Source organism: Dromaius novaehollandiae, chromosome 3 (genome assembly GCF_036370855.1).
Source record: "Dromaius novaehollandiae isolate bDroNov1 chromosome 3, bDroNov1.hap1, whole genome shotgun sequence".
NCBI lineage: Eukaryota > Metazoa > Chordata > Aves > Casuariiformes > Dromaiidae > Dromaius > Dromaius novaehollandiae.
The window spans coordinates 8,504,501-8,530,239 of record NC_088100.1 but is presented as its reverse complement, the minus strand read 5'-3'; the positions used below and the strand labels follow the sequence as shown (position 1 = coordinate 8,530,239).

At 42.6% G+C, this 25,739-nt stretch overlaps 1 protein-coding gene across 1 annotated transcript in view; it reads left to right on the top strand.

Moving 5' to 3' along the window:
• The first annotated feature begins 610 nt into the window (after window positions 1-610).
• FKBP1B (FKBP prolyl isomerase 1B) overlaps window positions 611-25,739 on the top strand; it is a 45,634-nt gene continuing 20,505 nt past the window's right edge. The window contains exons 1-2 of the mRNA XM_064508336.1: window positions 611-858; window positions 4,193-4,240. Of these exons, the coding sequence (XP_064364406.1) occupies window positions 822-858; window positions 4,193-4,240 (85 nt within the window). The 5' untranslated portion in view covers window positions 611-821. The remainder of the gene's footprint in view (window positions 859-4,192; window positions 4,241-25,739) is intronic.

Sequence of the window (25,739 nt, the reverse complement as noted above, 5' to 3'; positions counted from 1 at the left end):
GGTACGATTCTTTCAGTTGGAAAACTGATGATTCGGGGGTTGATTTTCATTCTTTTTTAACCTAGACCACACAGAACTGTAATTTTCTTGCTTAAAACAGAGATCAGCACGGGGGACAGAAACTCGAGGTGCTTCCGAGCGGCCTGCTGGAGAGCTGCCGCGGTTGGCGACTGCACCCAGCGCCCCGGCTCGGTGCTGCCCGCTGCCCGGAGCGGTGCTGCGGGGCGGAGCGGCAGCGCACGGCAGCCTGCAGGGGCGGCTGGCCCCGGTCGTCCGTGCCGGGCGCAGCCGCGGCCCCGCTCGCCGCCGCGCTCCCCTCTGTGCCACCCGGCCGAGCCGCCTCCGTGCTGCTACCTGCCGCTGAGCCCGGGGCTGCACCGGGCGGTGCCGGCACCTCCGCCCGAGCCCGAGCCCAACGCGCCGCCTCGGCTCGGCTGCGGGCGGGGGCGGAGGGACGCGGGCGGCGGCGAAGCGCTGGGCGAGCGCTGCGGGGCTCCGAGCCGCCTCCGCCCGCAGGCGCATCGCGGCGCCCCCGGCGCTGCGGGCGGGCGGGCGGGCGGGCGGCCCCCTCCCCTGCCTCCCCGCCCCGGCCCCGCATTGGCTGCGGGCGGCTGACGGGCAGCTCGGCGGGCCCCTGCCAGCCGGCCGCGGAGGGGCATGCCTGCACTGGGGGTCCGGCCGCGCCGGGGAGCGGGGCCGTGCCGTGCCGTGCCGTGCCGTGCCGTGCCGTGCCGTGCCGTGCCGTGCCGTGCCGTGCCGAGCCGAGCCGAGCCGAGCCGTGCCGTGCCGTGCCGTGCCGAGCCGAGCCGAGCCGAGCCGTCATGGGGGTGGAGATCGAGACCATCTCCCCGGGAGACGGTACGGGACCCGCCGGGCAGCCCTGCGGCGTGGGGCGGCCGGGAGGGGATGATGCCGCGGGCGGGTGGGGGGGGTCCGCCGCGGCGCAGGAGGGCGCGGGATGGCCGTGGCGCCCCCGGCCCCGCTGCGGGGCAGCAGCCCCGCGACGTGCCGCCTCCCCGGCGGGCAGGCGGGCGGGCGGGCGGGCGGCAGCGAGGGGCCGGGGGTTCGTGGCCGGCCGCTGCTGACAGCTGCATAAACGCGGGCGCGGGGAAGTGGCAGGGGAGCGTAGTTTTTCGAGGAGAACATTACTAATCCGCAGCCGCATGTATCTGTGTAACAGGCCAGCTTCATCCCCTGCTAATATGAGACCGTAAATAATTTGCTGAAGTCAATCGCGGCTTAACTTTCTTGGCCCGGTGTCTTTTCTTTCTTTGTGTATGGGTTGGGATTGGCTTCTCCCTCGGCGCTGTTTAGCTCTGGGGATCAAATTCTTCTCCCGATTGCACAGATGTAAATTCAGGATACTTCTGTGGGTGTAAGAAGTATTGCAGTATAGGAAGTATGACTATAATACTCATAATAGTGCTATTTAGCTATTAAATATATCAAGGCACTCTTTGTATACAACAACCAGATAAGGTTATATGGATCGTTTCTTGTTTGCAAGTCTTAATCAAAATCAGCGGATTTTAGACATTATCATAAAACCACAGCCAGTCAGTGGTCTTGAGAATCTCTGTTTCTAATTCAGCTGTGATATGAATCAGTGCAGCTTCTCTGACTTTGCTGGTGTTATACTTGCATGGTGGGCTATATGTCACTAAGGTTTGATACTCCTTTTCTGTGGTCTGTATTTAACGGTTTATGATTTGAATAAAACCTGTTTTAGGTTTTAAGCCCTGCATAGGATGAATCCTATCCTTGCTACGGTTAAATACAGACATCTACATTTTTTCTGTAGGCACCTCCTGAGGATAGGATGTCTTGCCTCTCTTGGGATGGGTTGGATTTACCTCAAAGCATTTCACAGAGTCACAGAATAGTTAGGGTTGGAAGGCATCCTCTGGAGATCATCTGGTCCAACCCCTCTGCTCAAGCAGGGTCACCTACGGTACGTTGCCCAAGACCCTGTCCAGCTGGCTTTAGAATATCTCCAAGGATGGAGACTCAGCTTCTCTGGGCAACTTGTTCCAGTGTTTGGTCACCCTCACAGTGAAGTTTCTCCTTATGTTCAGACGGACCTTCCTGTGTTTCCAGTTGTGCCCGTTGCCTCTTGTACTATCACTGGGCACCACTGAGAAGAGTCTGGCCCCATCCTCTTTACAACCTCCCTTCAGGTACTTATACACATTGATGAGATCCCCCCTCAGTGTTCTCTGCTCCAGACTGAACAGTCCCAGCTCCCTCAGGCTTTTCTCATATGAGAGATGCTCCTGTCTCTTCATCATCTTTGTGGCCCTTTGCTGGACTCACTGCAGTACGCCCATGTCTTTCTTGTACTGGGGAGCCCAGCACTGGACACAGTACTCCAGAGGTGGTTTCACCAGTGCTAAGTAAAGGGAAAGGATCACCTCCCTCAACCTGCTGGTGATGCTCTTCCTAATGCAACCCAGGATACCGTTGGCCTTCTTTGCCACAGGGGCACATTGCTGGCTAATAGTCAACTTGTGCACCAGAACTCCCAGGTCCTTCTTTGCTTTCCAGCCAGTCGGCCCCCAGCCTGTCCTGGTGCCTGGGGTTATTCCTCCCCAGATGCAGGAATTTGTGCTTCCCTTTCTTGAACTTCATGAGCTTCTTCTCCGCCCATTTCTCCAGCCTGTCGGATCCCTCCGAATAGCAGCGCAACCATCTGGTGGATCAGCCACTCCACCCAGTTTTGTATCATCTGCAAACTTGCTCAGAGTGCTCTGTGTCCCATCATCCTGGTCATTAATGAAGATGCTAAACAGTATTGGTCCCAGGACTGACCCCTGGGGGACACGACTAGTGAGTGGCCTCCAGCTAGACCTTGTGCCTCTGATCACAACTCTCTGAGCCTGGCAGCTCAGCCAGTTTTCAATCTACCTCCACTTCTATTTTTCCATTTTCAATAGAAGAAGCCCAGAAGATGGGTGTACGATAGCTGCCTGTGTTTTATATGGCTGAAGTTAAAAGAGACAACTCCCACCTCAGGATTACAGTGGTGGCCTGACTGGATACCTGCGTTTCGTGCTTTGTGCAACCCGCAGTTAGAGATATTCCAGCCATCGACAGGCTGATGAACAAGGCTGTTCAGATGATGCATGGAAGCATCATCGTCTCAATTTCATGTGACATATTTCATTTGTCATATTGCCATCGTCTTGCCATTTACTACTCCTGATGTTTTTGGCATATAAGCTTATGTGTTATCTGAGGTCTGATACTCTATAATGCATAACATGCTTTTGTGTTAATTCAGACTACAGCAGCTAGGGAGCCGAGTAGGAGATGAACTATCTGAATCCCCAGTTTCAAGCTTTTTTGGCAAGGCTGTTTGTTAATGATTTGTCTCACCCATACTGTTAAGTTCTGTTGAGCCTGGGCCCTCTCCTAGCCAACATTGCTTCAGAAATCTGAGTTAGCTGCTTTGATAGGCCATTCCTTGGCACCTAGATTAATCTGGAAAATCTCCTCCTCGCTTTTAGTGCTTTTGGCAGTATCTGGAACAGGGAAAATGGAAATGGTAGTTCCATTTCTCAGTGGCAAGAAAATAATTTAAGCCTTTTCCTTTCAGTATCACAATTTTAAGGGGAGCTACCAGGCTCTTACAAGAAGTCATTGCATTACTGCTTTACTATTGCTTGAATACTGCAAAATTAAGCTGATTTTGTATATAATAATTTTTTGAAAGCCCTTCCCTGCTAATTAGATATGCTCTTGTTAGAGCTGTCTTGAGTGGAAGGCATTAGAAATGTGAATAGAAATGGAATGTTTTACAATGTCAAACTATGACTTTATTTGAAAAATTTTAGCAAAAATACTCTGAGAATGTTAAGGTTATATTCCAAGAAGCTTTGACAATCCTTTTGCACTTACAGAATGTGAATGCATATATGATTCATATACATATCTATCTATCTATCTAGCTATATGCATACATAGGGAAAACTACATTACTCTAAGGGAAGTATTTTGTCTTGCAGCTAAGTAGGAGCGAAACTGGAACCTTTTACCCTAAACCATACCCCTTCCAGTCCTGCATGTTGATGATTTGGATAAAATACAAGCCAATACAAGCAGCAGTCTAGCATTTTCCACTTGAAGATAAACCTGCCTAGCTATTCCAGTTAATCAGAGAAAATAAAAGAATAACCTTTTATAATTTTAACAGGACGGACATTTCCGAAGAAGGGTCAGACGTGTGTGGTACACTACACAGGTAAGGCATGTTCCAGATATTCTCTTGGAACCAACTACCTTGTACTCAAGAGCGATTTGTCATTTCAAACCTGGTCACTGTATTTTTGCGTTGTTCTGCCGTTCATAATCCATTTCATTATGCTCTGATGGGTTTCCTGAATGTTTGACTTCTCCCTGAGCAGTTCAGACTACAATATCTAGATACGCATGCTAGGAGATTTGCCAAGTGTAGTGTTTAATGGTGATAGGTTCACAGATGAAACCGTGGGCCTGATTCTTTAAGCCATTATAACCGGCTAATGAAATCAAGCATGAAACAGCAAAAATGCCGGCTTCAGATTTTTCCAGCCTCTGATCTTGATGCAGATAATTGATGATTGTATATATCTTAATAGCATGTGTCTGTGTACTGGCAGTAAAATTCACTCTTGTTTGAAGAGATCAATACAAGGTCTATTTAACACCTACTTTATGGACTTGTGTGAATCTTAAGTGGTGAGTTAGTTAATGGAGCTGTTTATGGTGCACCTTTGCTCCTAGGGAAAATATCCTTTAAATCAGTCTGTAAAGTTATGTTTTGTATACTTATGTAAATTGTGAAATGAATGCAAAGACCTCTGCAGCCTGAGTGCCCAGCTGTGAATTTCATATCACGAGCTGCCATTTTATTCCTTAAGATGGCCAAATCTTGGGGAGGTGGGAATTGGCAGCTATTGATTTGGGTCTATGTCAGTGAGGTAATGTTTTCCTCTAGCATTCTGCATTATAGCAAAATAATCACTGATAACTCTCGCTTTTTTCCAGTAAAGAAAGTTAACAAAGTAAACCTATTTGTATTTTCAAGCAGCTTTTCAGCATAGTTTCCATAATATCCCTCCTCAGAAAGTTACAGGAGAGAATTAGTGCATTGGCTTGGGGTATAGGAAATCTGGGTTCAAGTTCCTATCAATTTGTGTGTTCAGAGTATTTGATATGAGGATTTCTAGTTTGAATGAGAGTAGTGGGGAAGTGAACCCAGGTCTCCCATGCCAGTCAGCTCTCACAGACATTCCTCTTTTCCAGTTCTTTAGATCTGAAAATAGATGTTTTGAAGCCATTTTTGGTGAAGATGCTGAAAGATATGCTTCTGTTCCAGTACAAACTTCAAAAGTTTTCATGAAACAAAATTGCCACTTCCCACCCCTATAACTAACTAGAGATAAATTTAACTGTCAGAACTGAAATAGGCAGAAAACTGATAGATGGCGATTTAGCTATGGTCTGTGGCTCCCACAAAGTACAGTTCCGCTGGATAACTTCAGAGAGAATGTGAATGGTGAATATGGAGAGATAACAAGATGCTTATGTACTCTTACTGATATTAGATAACTTAGATAAGGCTATCATACGCTGGCTTTTGATAGAAGAGACTTCATAAAATCAAATTAAATGAATCTGTAGCCCAAACTGTGCTTCCTCTGTATATCTCGCTGTTGGTGCTATGCAACCTCTCTAACTCTCAGATTAGAACAGACATCAGAAAATGTTTATAATCACAGATTCAGTGCTGTTGCAATGCTTACGTAGTTTTTGGTGGTAATACTTTTAAAGGGAGCCCATAGATAGTGGGTAAAGTGATTTCTGCCTATGGTCTATAAAGCACTTGGGAAAGATGAAATATAAATGTCAAGTCTTAAAACTATTTTATCTCAATACCGTATAACTTCTTTTTATTCTGATGCTACTCCGGATATGCCTGAAATTCATCTCGAAATGATTTCTGTCATTTTTATGTGATCTTATTATGACCGCACTGTACTTAATGTTTATCCTCAAAACACTCCTCTGAGTCTGCTTTAACAAGTGGGCAGCTAAGTTACAGAGACATCCTGAGAGATATCTACAACATCTATTTTGCCATCTAAAATGGGATTTGGGAAAAATTAAGGCACCTAAGTGCAAGGAAACAATCCAGAAATCCTGCTTTCCAAGAGCTGCTTAATACTTGGGAGCATGTAAAGCTCAGTTTGCCCTGTGTGCAGTGGACGTGGCACCCTGAAGCTAGGCACAAATACCTGTGCAGAAGCATTCCAGTCTGGGTAGGGAACCAGGCACTGACCTGACTCCATTAAGATGCAGAGAGAAGGCACTTGGATCCCCAGAGGAGCCTGATCTCGTTGGAGTGCTCTGAGCACAGCACTGAATCCAGCATGAAACACATTAGTTTCAGCCAGTTTCAGTCAAAAACACAGCCTAAAGGAGCCCATTTTATGTATAACTAGACAGTTATTTCAGATATGGCCAAGCTGTGTTCAGTTCCCTTTTCCGACGAAGGAGGCTCACCGCTGTATTTCCCACATCCTTAACTGCAAGTATATTATAGGGAAGAAAAGAAGCTGTAATTTCCTGCTGCCTACAGTTTAAGTTGGACATTGAGCAGCTAAGAGTGCAAGAGCCAGAGGCAAGAAAGGGAGCAGGGAAAAGAGAGTAATCGGTTTAGGTAGTCATGTGAACCTTGAAAGAGTTGTATTCCAGTCCCTGTCTTCAGGATTAATTTTGTCCTTTTTTTATCCAATGATTTTCCCATACAGTGGTACTTAGCGTTAACAGCTTGATAGGCCGTGCAACGTCTTGCTGTGGTCCTACCAACAGACACACTCTGCATGTGTGATACAGCCCCTTAGCACAAACACAGTCAGTTCCATGTTTCCCGTATGGGCAAGATTTGTTGAGCATGCACAGAAAAAACATTGCCTGCCCGCTCTGTATTCATATCTTGAGAGTTTCTAGCAAAGAGGAGACCAGGAGGGGCTTGCTTCTGCCAGAGCAGATTATGAATTTTCAAGGAGATTCAAACAGTGGGCTGTGGGCTCTGTTTCGCCTTATTACCCCACTTGCCTTCCTCCTCCATGGGTCTCATAGATGTGCATTTGCCATTCGATGGGGAGGGACAACAGAAGGAACGTAGGCAGGAACGAGCTGCTGCCACCACAGGAGTGAAAGGCCTGCAGCTTGCTTCTGAACAGTCTTTTGAAAAAAGGGTATTAGGAGTAAGCTGTCTGCATGAATTGTCCTGCCAGTCCATCTGCAGCAGGCTGGAGGTCGAGCATCCCAACCTAATGCACAAAAAGTTTGGAGAGAACCAAAGTCCGGTACCCTAGACGCTAGGCAAAACATTAGAGTCTTGTCCATTCATCCTCAAGATCTTACGATTTTTGCATCTTCAAGGTAGGGGTGCTCATAAAGTAGCTTCTAGTCTGATGACACCAGGTGTTCCTGAGAAGTGGGAAATGACAACTAGAATCTCAAGATGAAGGGGAATCGCAATAGGGTTTTACACTTTTTGTATCAGTGCTCTTAAGTATTAGGCTGTTACATGGGGTAATTTTGCCTGTTTCTCTCCTTGTTCAATTAAATGCCTAATCTGAGGAGCAGGCTTTGTGGTCTGATTCCCAAATGTTTCATGATGCCTTAATGGACAAACCTAAGTTCCAGTGGCAGCAGGAGTTAAGGTACAGCCTCACGAGGGAACAGTTTAGAAGGAACCTCTAGTTTAAGCGTATCTTTTCTTTTTCCTCTTAAGGACGTTCTTGGCTGCACTCCAGTTAGGGTAGGATTTTTGGATTACCCTTCAGAAGTACCTGATTGTCCTTTCTGACTACATAAGGCGTCTTAGTGTCTAACTTTGGTACTGTAAATCACCTGCTAATTTTTCAGCTTTGCACAGCCTGAGTTAAGTACACAAATAGGTCCTTTGGATCATTGTGTAAGATTAGATAGGAGGACTGTGATAGAATATGAAACCGAGTCCAGATCTTACTATCTGACTGAAGAATGTGATCAGATTCATGTATGTTTTAGCTTTGTTAGGAAATACAACATATATAATCATTTCCTCTGACCATCCAGCATCTATGTTGTGTCTGAAGAGTTACCTGGTACAATATTAAAGTAATGGGATTAATAGATAGAGTAGTGTGATGGCACTGAAATGCATTTCCAGCAGCAATGGTCTATGTCATGTTTTTGTCATAGATTTCCTTGAACAAGCTTCTGAAAGCCTTTGGCAGTCTGCTCACTCCTTCTGTTTTCCATCTGCAAAATGATAGTTGTACTTTGTCTGCCTTGTGTAGATAGATGATGAGCAGTTTGGGATATTAACTGCCTCCTCCTATGTGCCTAACATTGTGGGGTCCTAATCTTAATTGAGTCTTTAGTTTGCATTGTAGCAGTGATAGTAATATAAGTAAAAATTACAATGTGATTCGTTCTGGAGCATATCAACTGCATGGGAGCGTTTTCTGCAGTTTTACTTCCTGTGATTGAAATTTCTTGACTTTGGGAACATGAATTAGTAGTGCAGAATTATCAGAGAAGGTTTATGAAGATGATGCCAAGTGTGACTTGCAGTTAGAAAGGCCCCTAAACATGACAAAACCTGTGTTGTGGTTGGAAATGCTTTGTGGTAAAACCTCATTCTGGAAAGACTAGTCCTGTTTCTGGCCCTCCTGCTGAATCGTGATGTGCCCTCAAAAACCCATTATTTCTATAGGTCCCAAATCTGCTCTTAATAGTATGAGGGTGGCTCTTTTTCAGGTTGTTCAGAGCTGACATTCTCTTGTGTCCTCCCAGGTAGCTTGTGGCAGAAACGAATTCTTAGCCTCTTTATCTTTTCTTTTGCCTACCTGTCAATGTGCGATAACAATGCAATTACCCTTTTTAAGGAGAAACTAGATGTTCAGTATTTGTAGAGGGCTGGAACAGACTTCTTTGAATGATACTATAAAGGCACATTAAATTATTAGTTACTTATTAAACTAAACTTCTATGAGAGAAAAAATTCTATGGACTTTTTTAGGCTTAGGCAATGAGCACAAAATTCCACCAAATACTGGGAAATTAATAGTTTTCTTTTTCTTTTTTTTTCTTTTTTTTTCCTTTTTTTTTGTAAATGCTTAAAATGGAATCCCCCGTTGAAGTAAATGAGTATTACTCCATTTACTTCGGATGAGCTGTACAGATTCATTCTGTTTGAAGAAGTGGGCCTTTATTTAAAGCTTTATTTAAACTAATGATTAGTTGTTCTTTTCCTAGAGATCTGGGGACAAACTTCTATCATTTTCTTTTTTCTATATGTTACCAAAATTGCTTTATATTCTTTTTTTAGCTTTGGCCGGGATGTGATGTTTTAAGAGTTATGCCTGTGTCTGTGAAACTGAAAGCCTTTGTTTTGTTTTTACTTTTTTTCTGATAACAAAAGCAGACTGCGTAGATGCAGTTTAACAGTAATTTATAGAACATGCTTGACTTACCATGATTAAAAAGAAAAACCTTTTCCATTTAGCACAATACAAATATAATAAAATTCCCTTGAAATAATTCTTACCAGAAAGAGGACAGTTTTCTGCCTATTTTTCTTGGATCAAAATCAACCCAGTCTTAAGTGTAGGTAATAATAGCCAGAAATTCATCTATACAGACATATTCTCAAAAAGACTCCTGTAAATCCAGAACAACTTCACAGAGTTTCATATACTTGTCGATGAACCTGAATAGCTGTACGACTGGCTGTACATTAATGTAGTGTATTTTGTCCCAGGGTAAGTACAAGTATGCTATTTCTCTCATCCCATTTTCAGACACATGCATGCAACTTCAGTGAGAGTTGTGCATGTGTATCCGAGAGGAAAATTGAACTAACTAAGGAATTTAATCAAAATTCTTTGTCTCCAGGAAGTTGTCTAGGTGGTTTTGGAAGAGGATTGTGAACACTGCAATTAGAGCTATCATTACTAAGAATTGTATTGTAACAGACATTATAATTGAACCTTGAATTATAGCCAGCTAAATCTTGCTTACCTAGAAAGAACTTAACTGTTTTATCGAGTATGTTCCCAAGATATATTATACCAGAAGAGTGTGATGTCTGTCCATCTTTTGGAGCCTGCCAATTTTCTGTGTTTTTTACTTAAAGTAATCTCTTCAAATTGCCCTGGCTTGTAAAGATGAAAGCCTTTTACTACTTTAAAGTTCTTTGTGGCAGCTAAGCCCTTGTGAGCATGTATCCTCTTTCGTCAGTGGATCATAACTGCAAAAAGTAGTTTTGACTCTTGAACAAGCAACATGGTCTTTTGATGCCCCACAGACATGTATTGCAAGTATTCAAACTCTCTCAATAAAATCAGTAAAATTTTCACCTTTTCTTATTTAACATAGATTGATTTTACCTTTGGAAATATTTTAATGGAGAGTTTGGCATGATAGTGATCAGAGTCTGGAAGCAAAAGTTAGAGGAGAAGAGATTTCTCCTATGCATATTGCTACCAGCTAACTGACTGATTTCAGGCATATTAGTTACACCTTCACTTTTGACAGAAAAGGAGACTGTGCTTCACAAAATTGTCATGAAATTAATGATTGCAAGTACTGTGAGACTCTCTGTAAAAAGAGGCTGTTGATGTGAAAAATGATTTGATGGACAGAAAAGATTCAAAGCTTTGTAAGAAAAATGTAATAGCTTCAGCAGTTAAATCAGTGGGTTTCAGTTGAACATATCAGATTGTTGCCTAATGGAAAAGGATCAGGATGATGAACTGTAGCCTCAAGTTGCCCAGCTGTTGCTCTTGTACACTGTACACTGTGTTACTATGGCCTGTTCCCATTGGTTTTGCTGCAATCACTTGTGATATTAGATGTTGTTTAATGTGGACAAGTGAAACAGAAAAGGAGCTTGCAATGATACAACTTAGCTATTCTTACTGGCAATCTCAGCTGAAACTATGGTTTGACTGAGTATTGGAAGTGCCTCACCTTGAAGATGGTCCACAGGGTCATGTTATTTGGAGATCTGCTCATATCTGTCCTTTGTGCAAAGAAGGGGAAGAAAGACTTCAGGATCGTCTGTAATCACTGTGTCTCATGTTCATTTAGGGAAAAAGAGGGATGAATTTCTTTCTTGCAGAAAAAAGATGAAGAAGAGATTTCTTCATGATAACATATACGGGCACTTTTGCCCCTGACAGGGACTCCTCCGTCAGTACGAATGTGCTCAACAATTTGGTGACTACTAGCTTCTATTTTGGAGCACCTACTAAACTCTACAGGATTTCCTTTCACGGAGGGACATCATGCTCCATTCCTATGTGCCTGGAAATGAAATTGCTAGCAAATAATTAAACGTCCTACTCTTACCCCACAAAAGCCTGAAAGAAGTTGATAGTTAAAAAAACATTGCAAAACAGGTTATGTAATTTAACAAAGAGCTAATAGCCTCTGTTCAGCAGGTTTTTAAAGCGGAGAACTAATCCAAACCAGTCCCCTCTTTCAGAACATCAGATTGCTATTTTCAAAGGAAATGTTTTGGCTGGACCCCACTGGCAGTTGTTTTCCATGATCCCAACTCTGGGCCACTCTGCCTGCCTACTGCTCATTTAGTGGCTAGGACCTGAAAGGCTTGCATCAATTTGTGATAATTATAATTTTGGATCTTCACAAGAATGAAACAGATTTCTAATAGATTTATGGGAAAAAAAAATCAAAAAATTGCTCAAACAGCTGTTGGAACTCAAACTGCCCAGTGCAGTAAATGGTGTATGTCGATGTAAAAGCACAAACGGTTACTACATCAACTGAGTGAGAAACTCCATCCGCTGGCAACAGGGATCGGCTTGTCTCCTTTTATTGGCAAAGCAGAACTGACATCACCATATTTACCGAATTAAGAAGTCTAAATTGGGAGCTTAGTTACTCCAGGCTGCCTAGAGAGTTAGCCTTTGGCTATGCCTCTCTCTATTGATTAGATAAGGAGCCTAATAAGGTTCCCAAGTGAGGCTGGGCAGTTGGTGGAGGGGGGTAATTTTTTTTAATTAGACAACACGCAGGGTCGTCTCTCTGCAGCGGATACGTGGCACCCACTTTGCGGGTGTATTACGCTAGCGGTCGCTGCTGGGCGGCCAGCGATCTCTGCATGGTATGAGCTCAGCGCGTTGGTCCTGGCGCTGCAGTGCTTTGCGTGGGAGATCCCCGGGGAAAGCCACGGCCGAGGAGCTCGTAAAGCCTTTTGGCTCGGGAAGCGATCGGCTGGGAGGCCTCGGAGGAAAGCCCCGCGGCCGCGGGGAGCGGTGCTTCGGCACTGGCAGGCGTTCTGCTGAGTCTTGCTGAACCAGCGCCAGGGCGCTGCTGAGGGGGCTTTATAGCCAAAGCGACATCTTTCGATTGAGATATATTATTTAGCTTTAGTTGCTCAAGGGCGTTATAAATCTCACTTAATTTTTTTGTGAGGCTGCTGGCTGCAGAAGTTTGTACTCCCTTGCACATCGCTCAGCGCAAAGGGCTCCTGGACGTTGTAGCCATGGTGTTGACAGGCAGATGCGTCGGTGTGTTTGGGGCAGCCGCAGACCTGTGCAGTCAGATGGTGCAGTCCTTCATCTCCCATCCAGCAGAACCCCTGGGTCTTCCAAAACTCAGTGTTTTAACCTTTAATTTGTAACTTTAATTTGTAACTCTCCCTCTGCCCCTGCTCATGATGTTCCAAGCATGGTTTCCTTTTCCAGACCTTTTTCATTAATCCTGTGTAATTACTGGTTCTTATTTATCTCTTGCTGGTCTAAATCACTTCCCCTTGCACATTTAAGGATGCGACTGCCCTATTTTAGAGAGATTCTCTTCTTTAACTCTGTTCTCCGTGTGAAACTGAAGTGTTTTGGCTTGGTAAGGGTGTCTCCTGGACACAGGAAAAGCCCTAACGCTTAGTTCATTTTCCAGTCTGGAATTGCTACACGCACTACACCCTCTGATGCATTGGCTCCGGCTGGTTTTACACGGCCAAAGTGATAATGCTGTTTCTGCTACTTCCAAGCCCACTGAAGTTGCTGCTGTTGCAATGTTAAAAGCATCAGTGTTCTGTTGAAATTCTTTACCCTTGGTTAGAAAAAAATAAAGGGAAAAAATATTTGGAACCTACAAAATAATACTGTGTAGGAATTATAGTTGGGGAGGTTTATACTTCCATTCTCCTCTGGATAGGTTTCTTGTTCTGCTACAAACGGGGATTTCCAGGAGGAGAGTAGGGTGCTTTGGGAGATGAAATCTAGCCATATCTAGGGCACATAAAAGAAAATAGGAGATGAGTCACTTTATGGGCAAGTTCCTGAGGCATCACCATGAAGTGTTGCCATTTCCAGACTGGCATGTACGACTTTCAGCCTAAAGAGCTGATGCAAATTTGTTATTGTGAAAACTGTAATTTCTGTGGAAAAGCCTTTCCCACAAGTTTTATTCTGAAGGTGGAGAATCTGAGGCTGAAATTCATAGGCTAGCTGCCAGCTCTATATTGGTCTGAGCTGAAGTGCTGTATATTAACGGAAGTACGTGGCAGTATTGAAAGATGCCAGTCTGAATTTTGCAGCTCCTGCTTATCTTCAGTCGTAATCTGAATTAGCCTTACACGGTTTCTGCCCATTTTCATTGTAAGGAAAAATTATTTTTTGTTGTTAGGGAATTATCCCACCTGACCCTATTGTAACCCTGTTTTTTCTTTTCTTTTCTTTCTGTCTTGAAATTTATACCACATGGTCGCCCTGCTGCAGATTTATTATTTCACTTATTCATTTTGAGGTGCACTATTAGTTGCACACCTGCATTTTTTACTTTTCAGTGGTTCTGCTTTATGGCTGACCATGCATGATCATAAGTCTTCAGGCTCTTCAGATACAATATTTAGTCTCAGTCTCGCAGCTATATTGGTAGCATCAGGCCATGCTCCTTGCAGTAGCTCAGACCTTGAACAATGTCCACACACACTTTAGTTACAGAGTAACTAAACGTCTTTTGTCATTCTGAAACGTTTTTCTCAAAGAGGGTAGAAGAGTAATCCCAAGGACTGACTTCAACCACAGAAGAGAAGTCTTTGTACCTGACCATGGCATTGGTGGAGAGGAATGGTCTCCTCTACACTGTTGTGCTGAACTGCCTGAGCTCGGCTTGGGCTTGGCATCACTCTCGGGAAGTGTCTCTCCAGTGACGAGAGCAGGAGATGTCCGCTTGCCCCGCTGCTCACTCCATTCCTGCCGTGTCCCACCGCAGGCAGCTGGCAGCAACTCCGGAAAACATACGGCTGCCTCTGCCTAGCTCTGCCAGGGGAATTGCTGGAGTGCATGGGCAGCACCATCAATAGCTTTCCTTTTCTGCTCTGCTCTGGATTTTCTACTGCTGTTATTTGCACCTCATCTTCAATCAAATAAATAGCAGGGACAGGTTCACAACTCTTGCCCTGTTCCTCAAGTCAGTCAGCAGCACTCCTGCCCAGCACAGCTGAGAGCTATCCTCTGACCTGGGTGAGCCCGTATTGCCTGTCCTACCTCTTCCCAGCCGGAACATGAAGTCATGCCCTTACATCTGACCGCTGGGGACTTCCAGAGCCTGTAACTATAAGAGGTTTCAAAAGGGTGTTGGATCTAAATGGAAATTCCTCATTAACAAACGATCGGTACCTGTGCCATTAAGATGACTTCTGTGTGAAACCCTTTATGGCGCTTATCTCCTTTTCAACATTTGTTCAGATTCCTGACTGTGAGTGTGGGCGTTTTAAACACCCATGAGTCAAATGCAAATTCATGGTTGATACAGTAAGGCAGAATTGCCCTCACGAGTCTCTCTGTGGACAATTTAAAAAGATGAATCTGATGGAAGTGCTACACCCTTCATTCATAAATCCCTTTGGAAAGGGAAGAGCACTGTTTACTCCCGCTTTAGAAGACAGGGAAATTCAGAAGGGAAATGGGTTGCCTAGAGAACATAGCAAGCCTCTGATAAAACTGAGGGTAGAAATTCATGTGCTTTTAAAGTCTTTATCTATTACATTTTCCACTAGCCTATATCAACTCTGTAGAAAAACTGTTTCTTTTTTTCCAGACCTCAGAAGTGTTTAACTTTTGTGAACAAACTATTTCAACTGGGATGAATGGTGAAAAATCAGAAAGTACTACAGTTTTTATTATATTTGCTGTCTTTCTCTAACCAATCCTGATTTGACCGGTTATATAAGCATTGTAAACAGATTAAGGGCTCAGTGCTTCCTTGCTGTAAAGAGTAATGGGGGATTCAATAGTAACAATTCAATTTATTTCAATAAAGGAACTAAAGCTCGCAATACATTGATTCACTAAAATTGCAGAGCCATTTCTGAAGAATATATTAACGCCTTCTTGAGAGCTGCTATAATAGCTTGTTCAATGCTCCTCTTTAGATGCAAAAGTTTCCAATATGTTTGGGCACATAATATCAAACAAAACAGGCTGGACCTGAGAGAGCTGGTAACCGTAAACACAGATGCCAGAAGTGAGCGAGAGCTGAGAAGTAGTTTGCAGAGTAGAAAGAGAGCAAAGAAATTTTGGCTTGGGATTTTTCCCCTTCAAGAATGTGGGTAGAAACGTTGACTGATTGCAAAATCCGTCCGCACTGCAATGGAGTCGTTCAACCTGTAACTTTTCTTTTATTCAGTCCGTCACTGTGGGACTGGCCTATTTATAGACTACAAAGCATTTAAACAACGACTTCTGTATTAGTGAGTAAGGACATGGTTAGCCCACTGTGTTCGTGGAGGGTGGTGAGATAAGGATAGCTGCCAGTCATCAATGCTTGCCACATTATTTTGGATTTCAGACACCTCTGTACATTTTGTGGACAAGTAGCTGTGTTGAAAAAGCAGGGGTACTAGGGCAGCAGTTATCTTAGCTCTTCTTTTTCCCTTGAGAAAATGATGTACGATACAAGCTAAGAGGGTGACAGCTGATAAAAGCCAGGCAAACGTGAAGTGTTCCCTGGGATTCGATGTCAAGGAGCCTGCTATCAGAGAGAAACCGGACATTATCCGGAAGCACAATGAATGAATGAATGAATGAATATCCCCAACGTGCACCCTCCTCTCTTGTTACTCCAGCCCTCACTATACCCAGGAGCACTCTTCTTCCTCCAGCTTTGCTTCAGCACTCTGAAATTACTGTGGTCTCTTTTAGAAAAGTTTTCTAGTCTGGTTGCTCAGTTATATGTAGGTTCTAACACCATTTTCAGAGTTACTCGTCATGCAGCTTCTAATCACATCGTAGCCGTACATTAAACAGCGGGACTCCTGCCTGCTCTCTAATTGCATCCTCAGAGGGAGAAACGTGGACCGTGAAGTGTTTTAGCACTTCCAAAGTGTTAATCTGAATCTGAACTCTGGACCTGGTTCCTTATAGCCGACCAAAGCTAACCCTGAAACCTTAGTATTTCCTGCATTTCCAAGATGTTCTTATCAACAAGTTCTGTAGTTTATTTGCCTAAAATGAGCTGAAATGGAATAAAGCGGGAGGAAAAAGGGACTGGAAAATGAGAGGGTGTCTCAAGCAGCCTTTCTGGGAGTGGGTAGATGCTTGGCTCTTGTTCCTGACCTTGCTACTGACTCACGATTTCCCCTCGGGCGAATCACCTATCTGTGTTTTCTCATTTGTGAAATGCTTATGAAAACAGCCCGACACCTCACAGAAGCGTGTGTTTGCAAAACAAGGTTAATATTTGCAGTGCCTTTTAGTGTCATGGGTGGAAGGCCATTAAGTATAATAAAGTATTATGTGATAAGGAAAAACGTATTTTTGCTTTAGAAAGGAGAAACAAAAACCTAAGAGAAATGCACGCTTTAACCTTTTTATTTTAATTTCTGCACAGAAAGTAAGGACATGAAATGTGTGTGTGTTTGTGTATACATGTATTTTTTTTGGAATTTTAGAAAATTATGAGATAACAGAGGCTATTTAAGCCTTAGCTAAACCAAAAAAAGTTCATTACTTTATCTAGCTATATGTTGTAGGAAAGGATAGACTCAGTTTGTCAAAGAGGGAAAAACTGGGAGAATTTTTGTATCTGGAGGACAGTGGTAAGAGGTGCATCTTCAGGAAGATCTGACATTCACTTTTTAAAATTGAGTCTGGGAAAAGAAAAAGGCTTAGATTCCCTCCTCCCCTTGCCCAGTAGACTTGCAATTTGAGGAAAAAAATTGGCAAAAGTGAGCTTTGGGTTTTCTAGTTTCCAGGAAGAAAAAGGGGATTTTTCTTTTTTTTAGTTTTTTCCTCCTACTTTTCTTATCGTTTAAACCCAAGTGAAAACCAAAACATGAGCAAATGCGAAAAGATTGTCTCCTAATTCTGCATAGCCAGGAGGAAGAGATGGGGTTCATATTCACGATGGATATCCTCTAACAGAAGGGCAACCATTTTGATATATATGCTAAGTTTCGTGTTACTAAATTAAAAGCTATGTCATCTTTGCAAGCTTTGGGGCAATACCAAAACATGAAGTTGTAACGCTGGATTAGGTAGTTGAGTAAAGCAAAAGCTTATGAGAAGCCTTACCAGGCAACACTTACAGACTGTAGGCTTACTACCATGAGCATTCCTTAACTTGCGCACCCTTATGTCGTGTGAGACTGTTTTGACTTTGGTGCAGAACCGACCTGCTTGAATTCACAGAAAAGCAAAATAAGAGAGTCTTTGACAGTAAGCTGTCTCTTTTTTAACTCACCTGTGTTTAGCTCTTCCAGCATGATCTGAGGCCTGTTTCAGCTTTAGTGCATTGGAGTAAATGATAAATAAGAGAGAAATGAGCAGCTTCTCCTTATGTTGTTGTTGGACCTCGGACATCAGGGAGGGCATGTTACAGTATAACATCCCTGAACAAGCAAGCAAATAAAAAAACCATGCAAGTGCAGCCCACATGTGAAAATATTTCTTGGTCTGTAGCGTAACTTGCTCCTCAAAGCTTCCAAAGGTGCTAAGATGAGACTAGTTGCTCATATGGTTGAAGTGGTCAGGGTGGGAATGCCCCAAGCCATTTCTTCCTACCTTTGCCCTGCTCCTTCCTTTGCGCAAAGTTGTTTTAGTGGCTGCACGGTGACCTGGATTGCAAATCGGACCTGAATGAAAAATAACTTGGGCATGGGGAGGGGAGAAGTGATAATGTACTGTGAAAAATATCTCTGTTTAGCATGGTTTATATATTTAATGCTGCTGTGCTGGGGATCATCTAATGGTGCTGTTATTTATTTATATAAATGATCTCAGAGATAAATTTGTTTGAAATTTTCTTTTTTCCAAAAGAAAAATATTCACCTACTTCAGTCTCTAAACCAAAGGACGTTTTTGGTGCACAGTTATTTAGTGGATAGATGGGCAGTAATTTTGGGGCTGAGATTATGGTTCATCATGAGAGAATTTTACTTTGAATAGAGAGACCAGTTGTCTATATGCCCGACAAGAATTATTGTTGTTAATATGTTTATTAATACAGTGTACTTTATTTAAAGGATATATTGTTGCCCTTCTACTGAGTGCTTGCAGATTTCAAGGTTTTATAATTAGCTTCTCATAAGAAAATAAATACGTGTCGCTAGTCAAGGTGTCTTCTGAACGTGGTTTGCTTAAACCTGTCACTGAGCAGGATTCATCAGGACAGCATTTGTTCCTGATCAGGGAACAGTCGTGACAACTTGGACAGGAGAAGTCTTACTGGGGTAAAGTATTTGAAGACCCCCATCTTACCCTGAAATGGTGATCTTACAACCTGAGAACCGTTGGTAGAGTCAGTTGTCAGAAGGTTTTCTGAGAAATGTCTGCAAAAAAACCCACTGGCCCTCTCTGCCAAAAACATTCCCTCATATGGAGGCATTCCCACATGGGAAAGTGGTCAAAGAAAGAAAATGCACTGGGGCAGAGTGAGGAAGATGAAAACAAAAACCAAAGTTTCAAAGTTCTTCTAACTTGTGTTCGTGTGCAAAAGAAAACTTTGTGGCAACACTGCGCAAGATGATCCATGTTTGGGGGTTCTTTTGTATTTTAAAACTTGAGAAACTCTGTTCTGCTGAACCATTCTCGTACTGCTTCTCATGAAGCTGTGTTTGCTAATTTAGAAATGCTTCTTTTGACTGAGCTGCGTGGGGATGGAGTTCATGACTGTCCTACATATAAGGAAAATACTTAGGACCTTTTTACTGTGAGAAGCAACAACACAGGCAAGATTTTCTGCTTGTTGTTTACCAAAGAGCTGGGGAGACAATTTAGAAAAAAATCGAATTAACATATGAAATATTTTTAAACTGTGGTATGTATCATGTACAACTGAAGTCTGTATTAACCTAAATATAGGATCAGCATTTATATATTTAAGGTGTATTAGTGTTGATTTTTACAATTTGTTCTCCTCCTCTTGGACTTACTTGAATAAATGGTCTCTAATATAGGTTTATGCATGTGCATGTGTTCTTGAAGTGTAAAGATCTTAGATCATTATGTTTGAAAACTTTAGATCAAAGTGGTTTTTTTTTTCCTTAGAATTTGTTTGAAAATGTTTTGAATATTGATTCCTCATTTTTTCTCAGTATTGGAGTTCTGAAATGTGTTGTGTTACATCATATTTAGTTCAGCCAGTTTCTCTTATCTGTGTTTTCGGTCACTGATAGTGGCAAAATTCCTGTTCTCAAATGAGCAGGATTTGGGTTTATGGACAGCAGATGTTGTCAAGCTGGCTCTCCAGTAATAGGTATACAGATGACTGGGCAATGTTTACAGGGGATTGTAAGCTTTTCTGTCATGATCTGTAAGGAATTCATGATTCTTTGAGTAAGAAACTAAAAAGATACAAAATAAACAGGTCAGTCAATATAAAATAGGCTTTTTGAGTAGGAGGGCTTTCCAGTGGGCCTCAGAATAGACTGGTCTTAGTCCTACTATAAGTGACATTTTTGTCAATGGAGAAAGATAAAAAAAACCCTGCAGGTTACAAAAGCGTGACGGTAGGGGGTCCTCATAAAGGGTTTCCTCCAATAGGTCATCGATACAGAGTAATGGGGATCGTTAGGTAAAATGGTCTTAAGTACATAATATGTTTCAATTTCTATAAAACCCTGTATAAAGTCTTATAAGGAAGAGCAAAGAATGAAGTCTGTGCCTAGAGAGGACTTTGTCACGAGAAGCAGTGACTCTGCAAAAGACTTGGGGAGAGGTGGCTGATCATCAACTGAACGTGAGCTCTAGAGCAGGTCCTTTGCCAAAAAGATGACTACAGTCCATGAATGTACAAACAGCAACACTGAGGAGAAGTGAAGAGGTTCAGAGGCCTCTCTGCACTACTATGACTGCTTCAAAATAGCGTGCTCACTTTTGTAGTCCGCAAGTCGGGGGAGAATTGTGGATAGATCAGAAAAGAGACATGCTGGTGACAGATGTGTTGGGAAACCTACCTGAACATAAAATGCTCAATTTATTCAGCTTATCACAGAAAAGGTTAGGGGATTGTTTGGTGCCTATATGGGCAACAAAAATTCCATAGAAGAACTAAATTGTTCTGTTTAGTTCACCAAGATTCATTAAGATATCATAGCCAGAAAGTGAAATTTTACAGGATCACCTTAAAATAAGGAATACATTTGAACTGGAAATAATGATTTATAGTTGAACACTAATTAATGATTGCAATCAGTTCATCACCCTGAGAAATCTTTAAATCAACTCTAATTCACACAGGAATTACTGAGTGAAAATCCCGCAGTGTACATTAAAGTGGGAAGTCAGATGAAGAGATTGCAAGTGTCACTTCTCGCAAAAAAGTCTATTAATTGATAGTTTTAGCTCTGCTGTATTTTGGAAGCTTTGGCCATATTCTCTTCTAATGACCTTCTCCTCACATAGATCAGTCCTAAAGTCTTCAGATCTTTCCTAGATTCATGGCTTTCAGGGCTGGGTGGGCAAATTGTCTGACTCCCAATACAATACCAACATTTGAATTGGAGCTCATTTACTTCTCTAGGTTTGATCGTGTCCATTATTTTTTAAAAATAATTGGTTTTAAAATAGTCAAATAAATGCACTGTTATGGGTGAAATTCACTGGCATCAGAGGACACGCTGCATTTTGCAGGAGATGCTCCATTATCATGAAGAAGTGGGCCCATACAGAGCCTACGACCATTTATATTCCCTTGTACTCTTTTTACCAGTTTGCATTGTGCACCCTCAGCATTGGTCGCTTCTCCAAAAATTAATTGGAGCATATTAAAAAATGATTAACATAATGACTAATCGATTCTAGAATGTAATATCACATTTCATTTGAAGTAATTTTCCGTACATAGCCAGAGGGCTAATTAGGTTTTTACACTGCTTTGCTTGATATGATTTTTATTAGGTAGTGGCTTTATTAGGTAGTTATTTTATATGGAAAATACAATAGTTGCATTAGAACAGATGGGTATTCAACCTCAAGGTATTCCTTTGATGCAGAGATTACTGGGCAGAAACCTTTTATCAGTGCTGTGAATCTGACCCGAGAGCTCTAATAGTTCTTTCTACAAAATTGGTGAGTAATAGAAATCCTCAGCAGAAGACAGCGGTGTCTATGAGCGGGGAGGCTTTCTATCACGATTTCTGGTGCGCAGAAATATTCACCGTTCAGAAAGAGTGACAAGCCAGTGTGGCTGTTCAGGGTAACGAAAGCTGTTTGTATAGATCCCCTTGCAGTGACCACGTCTCGTTTAATTGACATCCCACTGGCTTGTTTTTCTCTGAAACTTTATTTGACTGAGTTTTCTGGAAAACCCTGCATTATCAATTTCGTGCAGGCAAAGCAAGTTCTAATGTTTCTGTAGCAGTTATTTTCCGGAACTAATTTTAGCCACTGGTTTTACCTCCAGCTCTGTTTTGCAGCAGTCCTGCCTAACACACATTGTACCGTGTGCTCCCACGCATGGGACACTCATTTGCGTGGTTTTGCATGTTGCCCGCGCATTGGAACTGCATCATGTTACACAAGATCTATACATTGGTAAACAGCATTAAAAGCTTGTTCTGTTAAGCATACCTCAAGGACATCTGTGTATGGTAAAAATAAAAATAGCCACGCTGGAAAGAATATGGAGAAATTCTCCAGAGATTGAGTATAAAATAAAATGATCCCATCTAAAAATATGATGGTACCTTACATACAAGTTCACCTCGTGTTTAAAATACTGTTAACGCGGGAGACTGGGGACAAATCCTGGGGCTGCTGGAGAACGACTATATTGAAAGATGCAGACAGAAGTGGATGGAGTCGCACCGTGAACGCGGGGGACGTGTGGTCACACAGCCAGTGCAAGATCTCGCGTCTCGGGGTACATGTGCTGCATCATGCAGTGCAGATGGAGAGAGGTGCAGCCCATGCTGTCCCCTCCATGGAGATACTAAGCACCATGACATCTTCCACAGCTTAGGCCTACATGATGTATTACATAAAGTAATAGATTCAAGGATGGCCTCATAGCCAATATTTTGGTGTTGGTGTCATAAGTACTGAATGTATCAGTGTTGACAAGTCCTAGTTTGTTGCAAATGTACATATCTTAGAATCCATTCTTAAAACACAGCTTTATCCCATAGATGGTTTGGGCATAAGATTTGTCACTTGATTTTCTAGACGGAGTAGCTCAGCGGTCAAACTAAACGCACAACAAAACCTTTGTGAAGGATAAATTTAAATTCTCTTGTCTGTTAATGTCGCACAGTGATCAGTCTCAAATGCAAAGCCACATATAGCCCTGATGTTACCACGCACCAGTAATGGTATGAATTTTTATTCTTAAAGTATGTATTCATCATTATTTTCAATACAGTGCTACTATTCTTTACTTGTGTTGCAGTAACCCCTAGAGGTCCCACTGGAGGTTTTCATCATGCTACACACAATTGACATAATGAGGTGATTTTTATTTAGTGTATATGGTTCTCTGTACCCTAATGTTCATGATTCATCATTTCTTTTGTCAGTGAATAGTGAGATAATGAGATAGCAGGTTGACAAGGGCAGAAATAAATTTAGGTTTAAAATGTCTGGTGTGCCCTGTAAGCAAGTTCAGCAAAGAGGACCTCAGTCTATTGAATGGGCATTGTTAGGTCAAAGCTGACTCAGAATGAATATTTATGAATACTCTATCAAAATGTAAGCATAAATAATGATATATGTATTACTGATACACATCTTGACTGGTATTTTCTGCTTGCTGGTATTTCTTAAAATATTTACATGCTGAAATTGAAAAGAACAACAAGAATAATAGTTTAAAAATAAAAATCAGTGGATCAAAATTATAGCTGCCTCTTGTTATGTAATGTGTATTCTTCATACTAGATAATAAACATGTCTTTTATACTGTGTGGACATGATAAGATTTATGATGTTCTTGACTGTCCATTTCCTTACTTTTAAGGATTGGGTTTTGTTAACGATGTGATAAGAGTCATGCATGTTTTTCACATGCTATTGCAGCTTAGGAAACTGAACTCTTTTAATGAACTGTTTTGGCTTTGGAGAGATAGTCATTACTATAACTTTGTGGTAGTTACACTTTATATCTGGGGGAGACTTAAGAAGATACTTAGAAATGAAATGTTTTAAAAATAGTTTAGTTGAAGTCAAAAGGAACTAGATGCCCAGGTGCATTTGAAATTCCCACAGTGCGACTACTGCATCTTTAAGCACCTAAGTATCTTCAAGTATCTGCTTTTTGTGCTGTGTTTACATGAAAAACTGTGCTGTTTGAATGTGTTGCTATATATGATGTGAGCATTGTACAGGTATTAAGAGAAACTTGCATCTTCAACCAACATTTTTACATGATAGAAAACATCTGTGAGACCAAGTATCACATTCTTTTATTCTGGGAAACATGTCATTTTAAATATGGTTAATACAAACTGCTTTTTTGCATACATTTGCACTTAAAAGAAGATTGTGTGCAGCTCTATAGCAGGCACAGAGTGTTTCTGTGCTTTTGCTGGGCTTTCGATGTTAGGAGTCCTTGAGATAGGGGAGCATTAGACATTTCTGTCTACTTTAAATAAACACTGGTCCCATTCGGCTTGCAATTTGAAGTACTTACTGGTTTATTTAATAAAAATTTTGAACATCTCGTGTTATGTATGTGCGTGCTCCACAGGCTTAGGAGACGTGGCACATTCAGCCTCCAGACTGAAAGGATCTGCTCTATCGGAGACGAGCACGTTCTCGTCCTGGAACAGCACCCCAGGCCGTGTCCACGTTACAGCCGCCAAGCGCGTAAGAGGGGCTTTAACCCGGCAGCTGTGTGAGCCACCGCTGCTGACACCTGCTTGCCCTGCAGGCAGTCTCTAGACTGCCCGTTCGGGTGCGCGAAGGTGCCTGGCAGAGTATTAAACTGCCAGACAGACTTCGACGTAGAGTCCCTTGGGCCGCGCCTGGGGCTGCACTTGTAGTTGCACTGGCTGGGTGTAGAGTGAGGCCGATCCAGCAGGCAGCCTTTGGATGACCCCAGAATGCAATGTGGAAATACCCATCATCTGGGAGCACAGACAGCTCCCTAAGCTGGAAAGCGAGACCGAAGATATGCTGCTACCAAGGAGAGAGATAGAAAGCAATTTCTGCTGAGAAAACCTCCATGACTTAAGCTATGATTTTGTAGCTCTCCATTGGTGATAATCCACGTTGGCTCAGACCCCAGCTGGGATCAGACAGGTCAGCTCCTGCTTAGGGATTTCTGACTGGGGAACAGAAATACAGCTTTAAAGACAAGGAAAAGAATGAAAAGTTTTCGAGTTGGGCAGAGAAAGATTACGTTTGGCTTGGCACTCATAACGCCACACACGCATGCAGAGTTTGGGAGCAGCTTCCTGCCCGCACTGCATATGTTCATGTAACTGAGTCCAGGCTGCGTGCTGGAGCATTCGGTTGACCTGCAAATCCGTGTGTGGCTCTAGAGCCAGCTACAGACCTCCCTGCTGGCCTCACCGATCAGATTAGAGTTTCTTTGTTTTACTCTTATTTTGGGCAGAGCAAGATCCTGATGACAAGGATGTCCGGTGCATATGATTTAGCTTCTGCAGATGGTCAGGACACGCCAGTCTAATTTCTTGCATGTAAGGGGTGAGGGGAGAGAAAGCTAGGCATTTAATGGGCATCATGGGATAATCACAGGCAACCCCCTTCTGGTACTTTGCAATGTAAGGTTAAAGTCATGCAAGGCAAGCATTGCTTTATCTACTGGGTTGTATTTGCTTTACGGGTCTCCTCAGGGCTACTTCAGAAGAGTAGTTTTCTACCTCTTGAGAACTGAAAGGTGCTGCAGTAGGGTGACTGTGAGGTCATGCTGTTGGTTTGGGGTTTTTTTAAGGGGGGAAGGTAAATAGAAAATTACTTACTTACACACCCTGACATGAGTTGGACCTCAGGACTGCTGTAAGATATTTCATTATTTAACCTCCCAGTGAAGAGACTTATTCTTTATTATCTCACTGCTTTTTATATTTTTGTGTGTATCTAGCTCTGTTTCCAGTTATTCTAGCAAACATGGGTATGTAGGAAGAAGGGGGGGAATTGCTTTTTAAATAGTTCAAAATAATGCAGTTAACCCCTCTACGTAGATGCTACAGAATGTAGCTATTCCTCAAGGTCCTTCTTGCTAAAGCTCTGTCCTTCTGCAGTGAGCAACCAGTGGCAGTTCTTGGG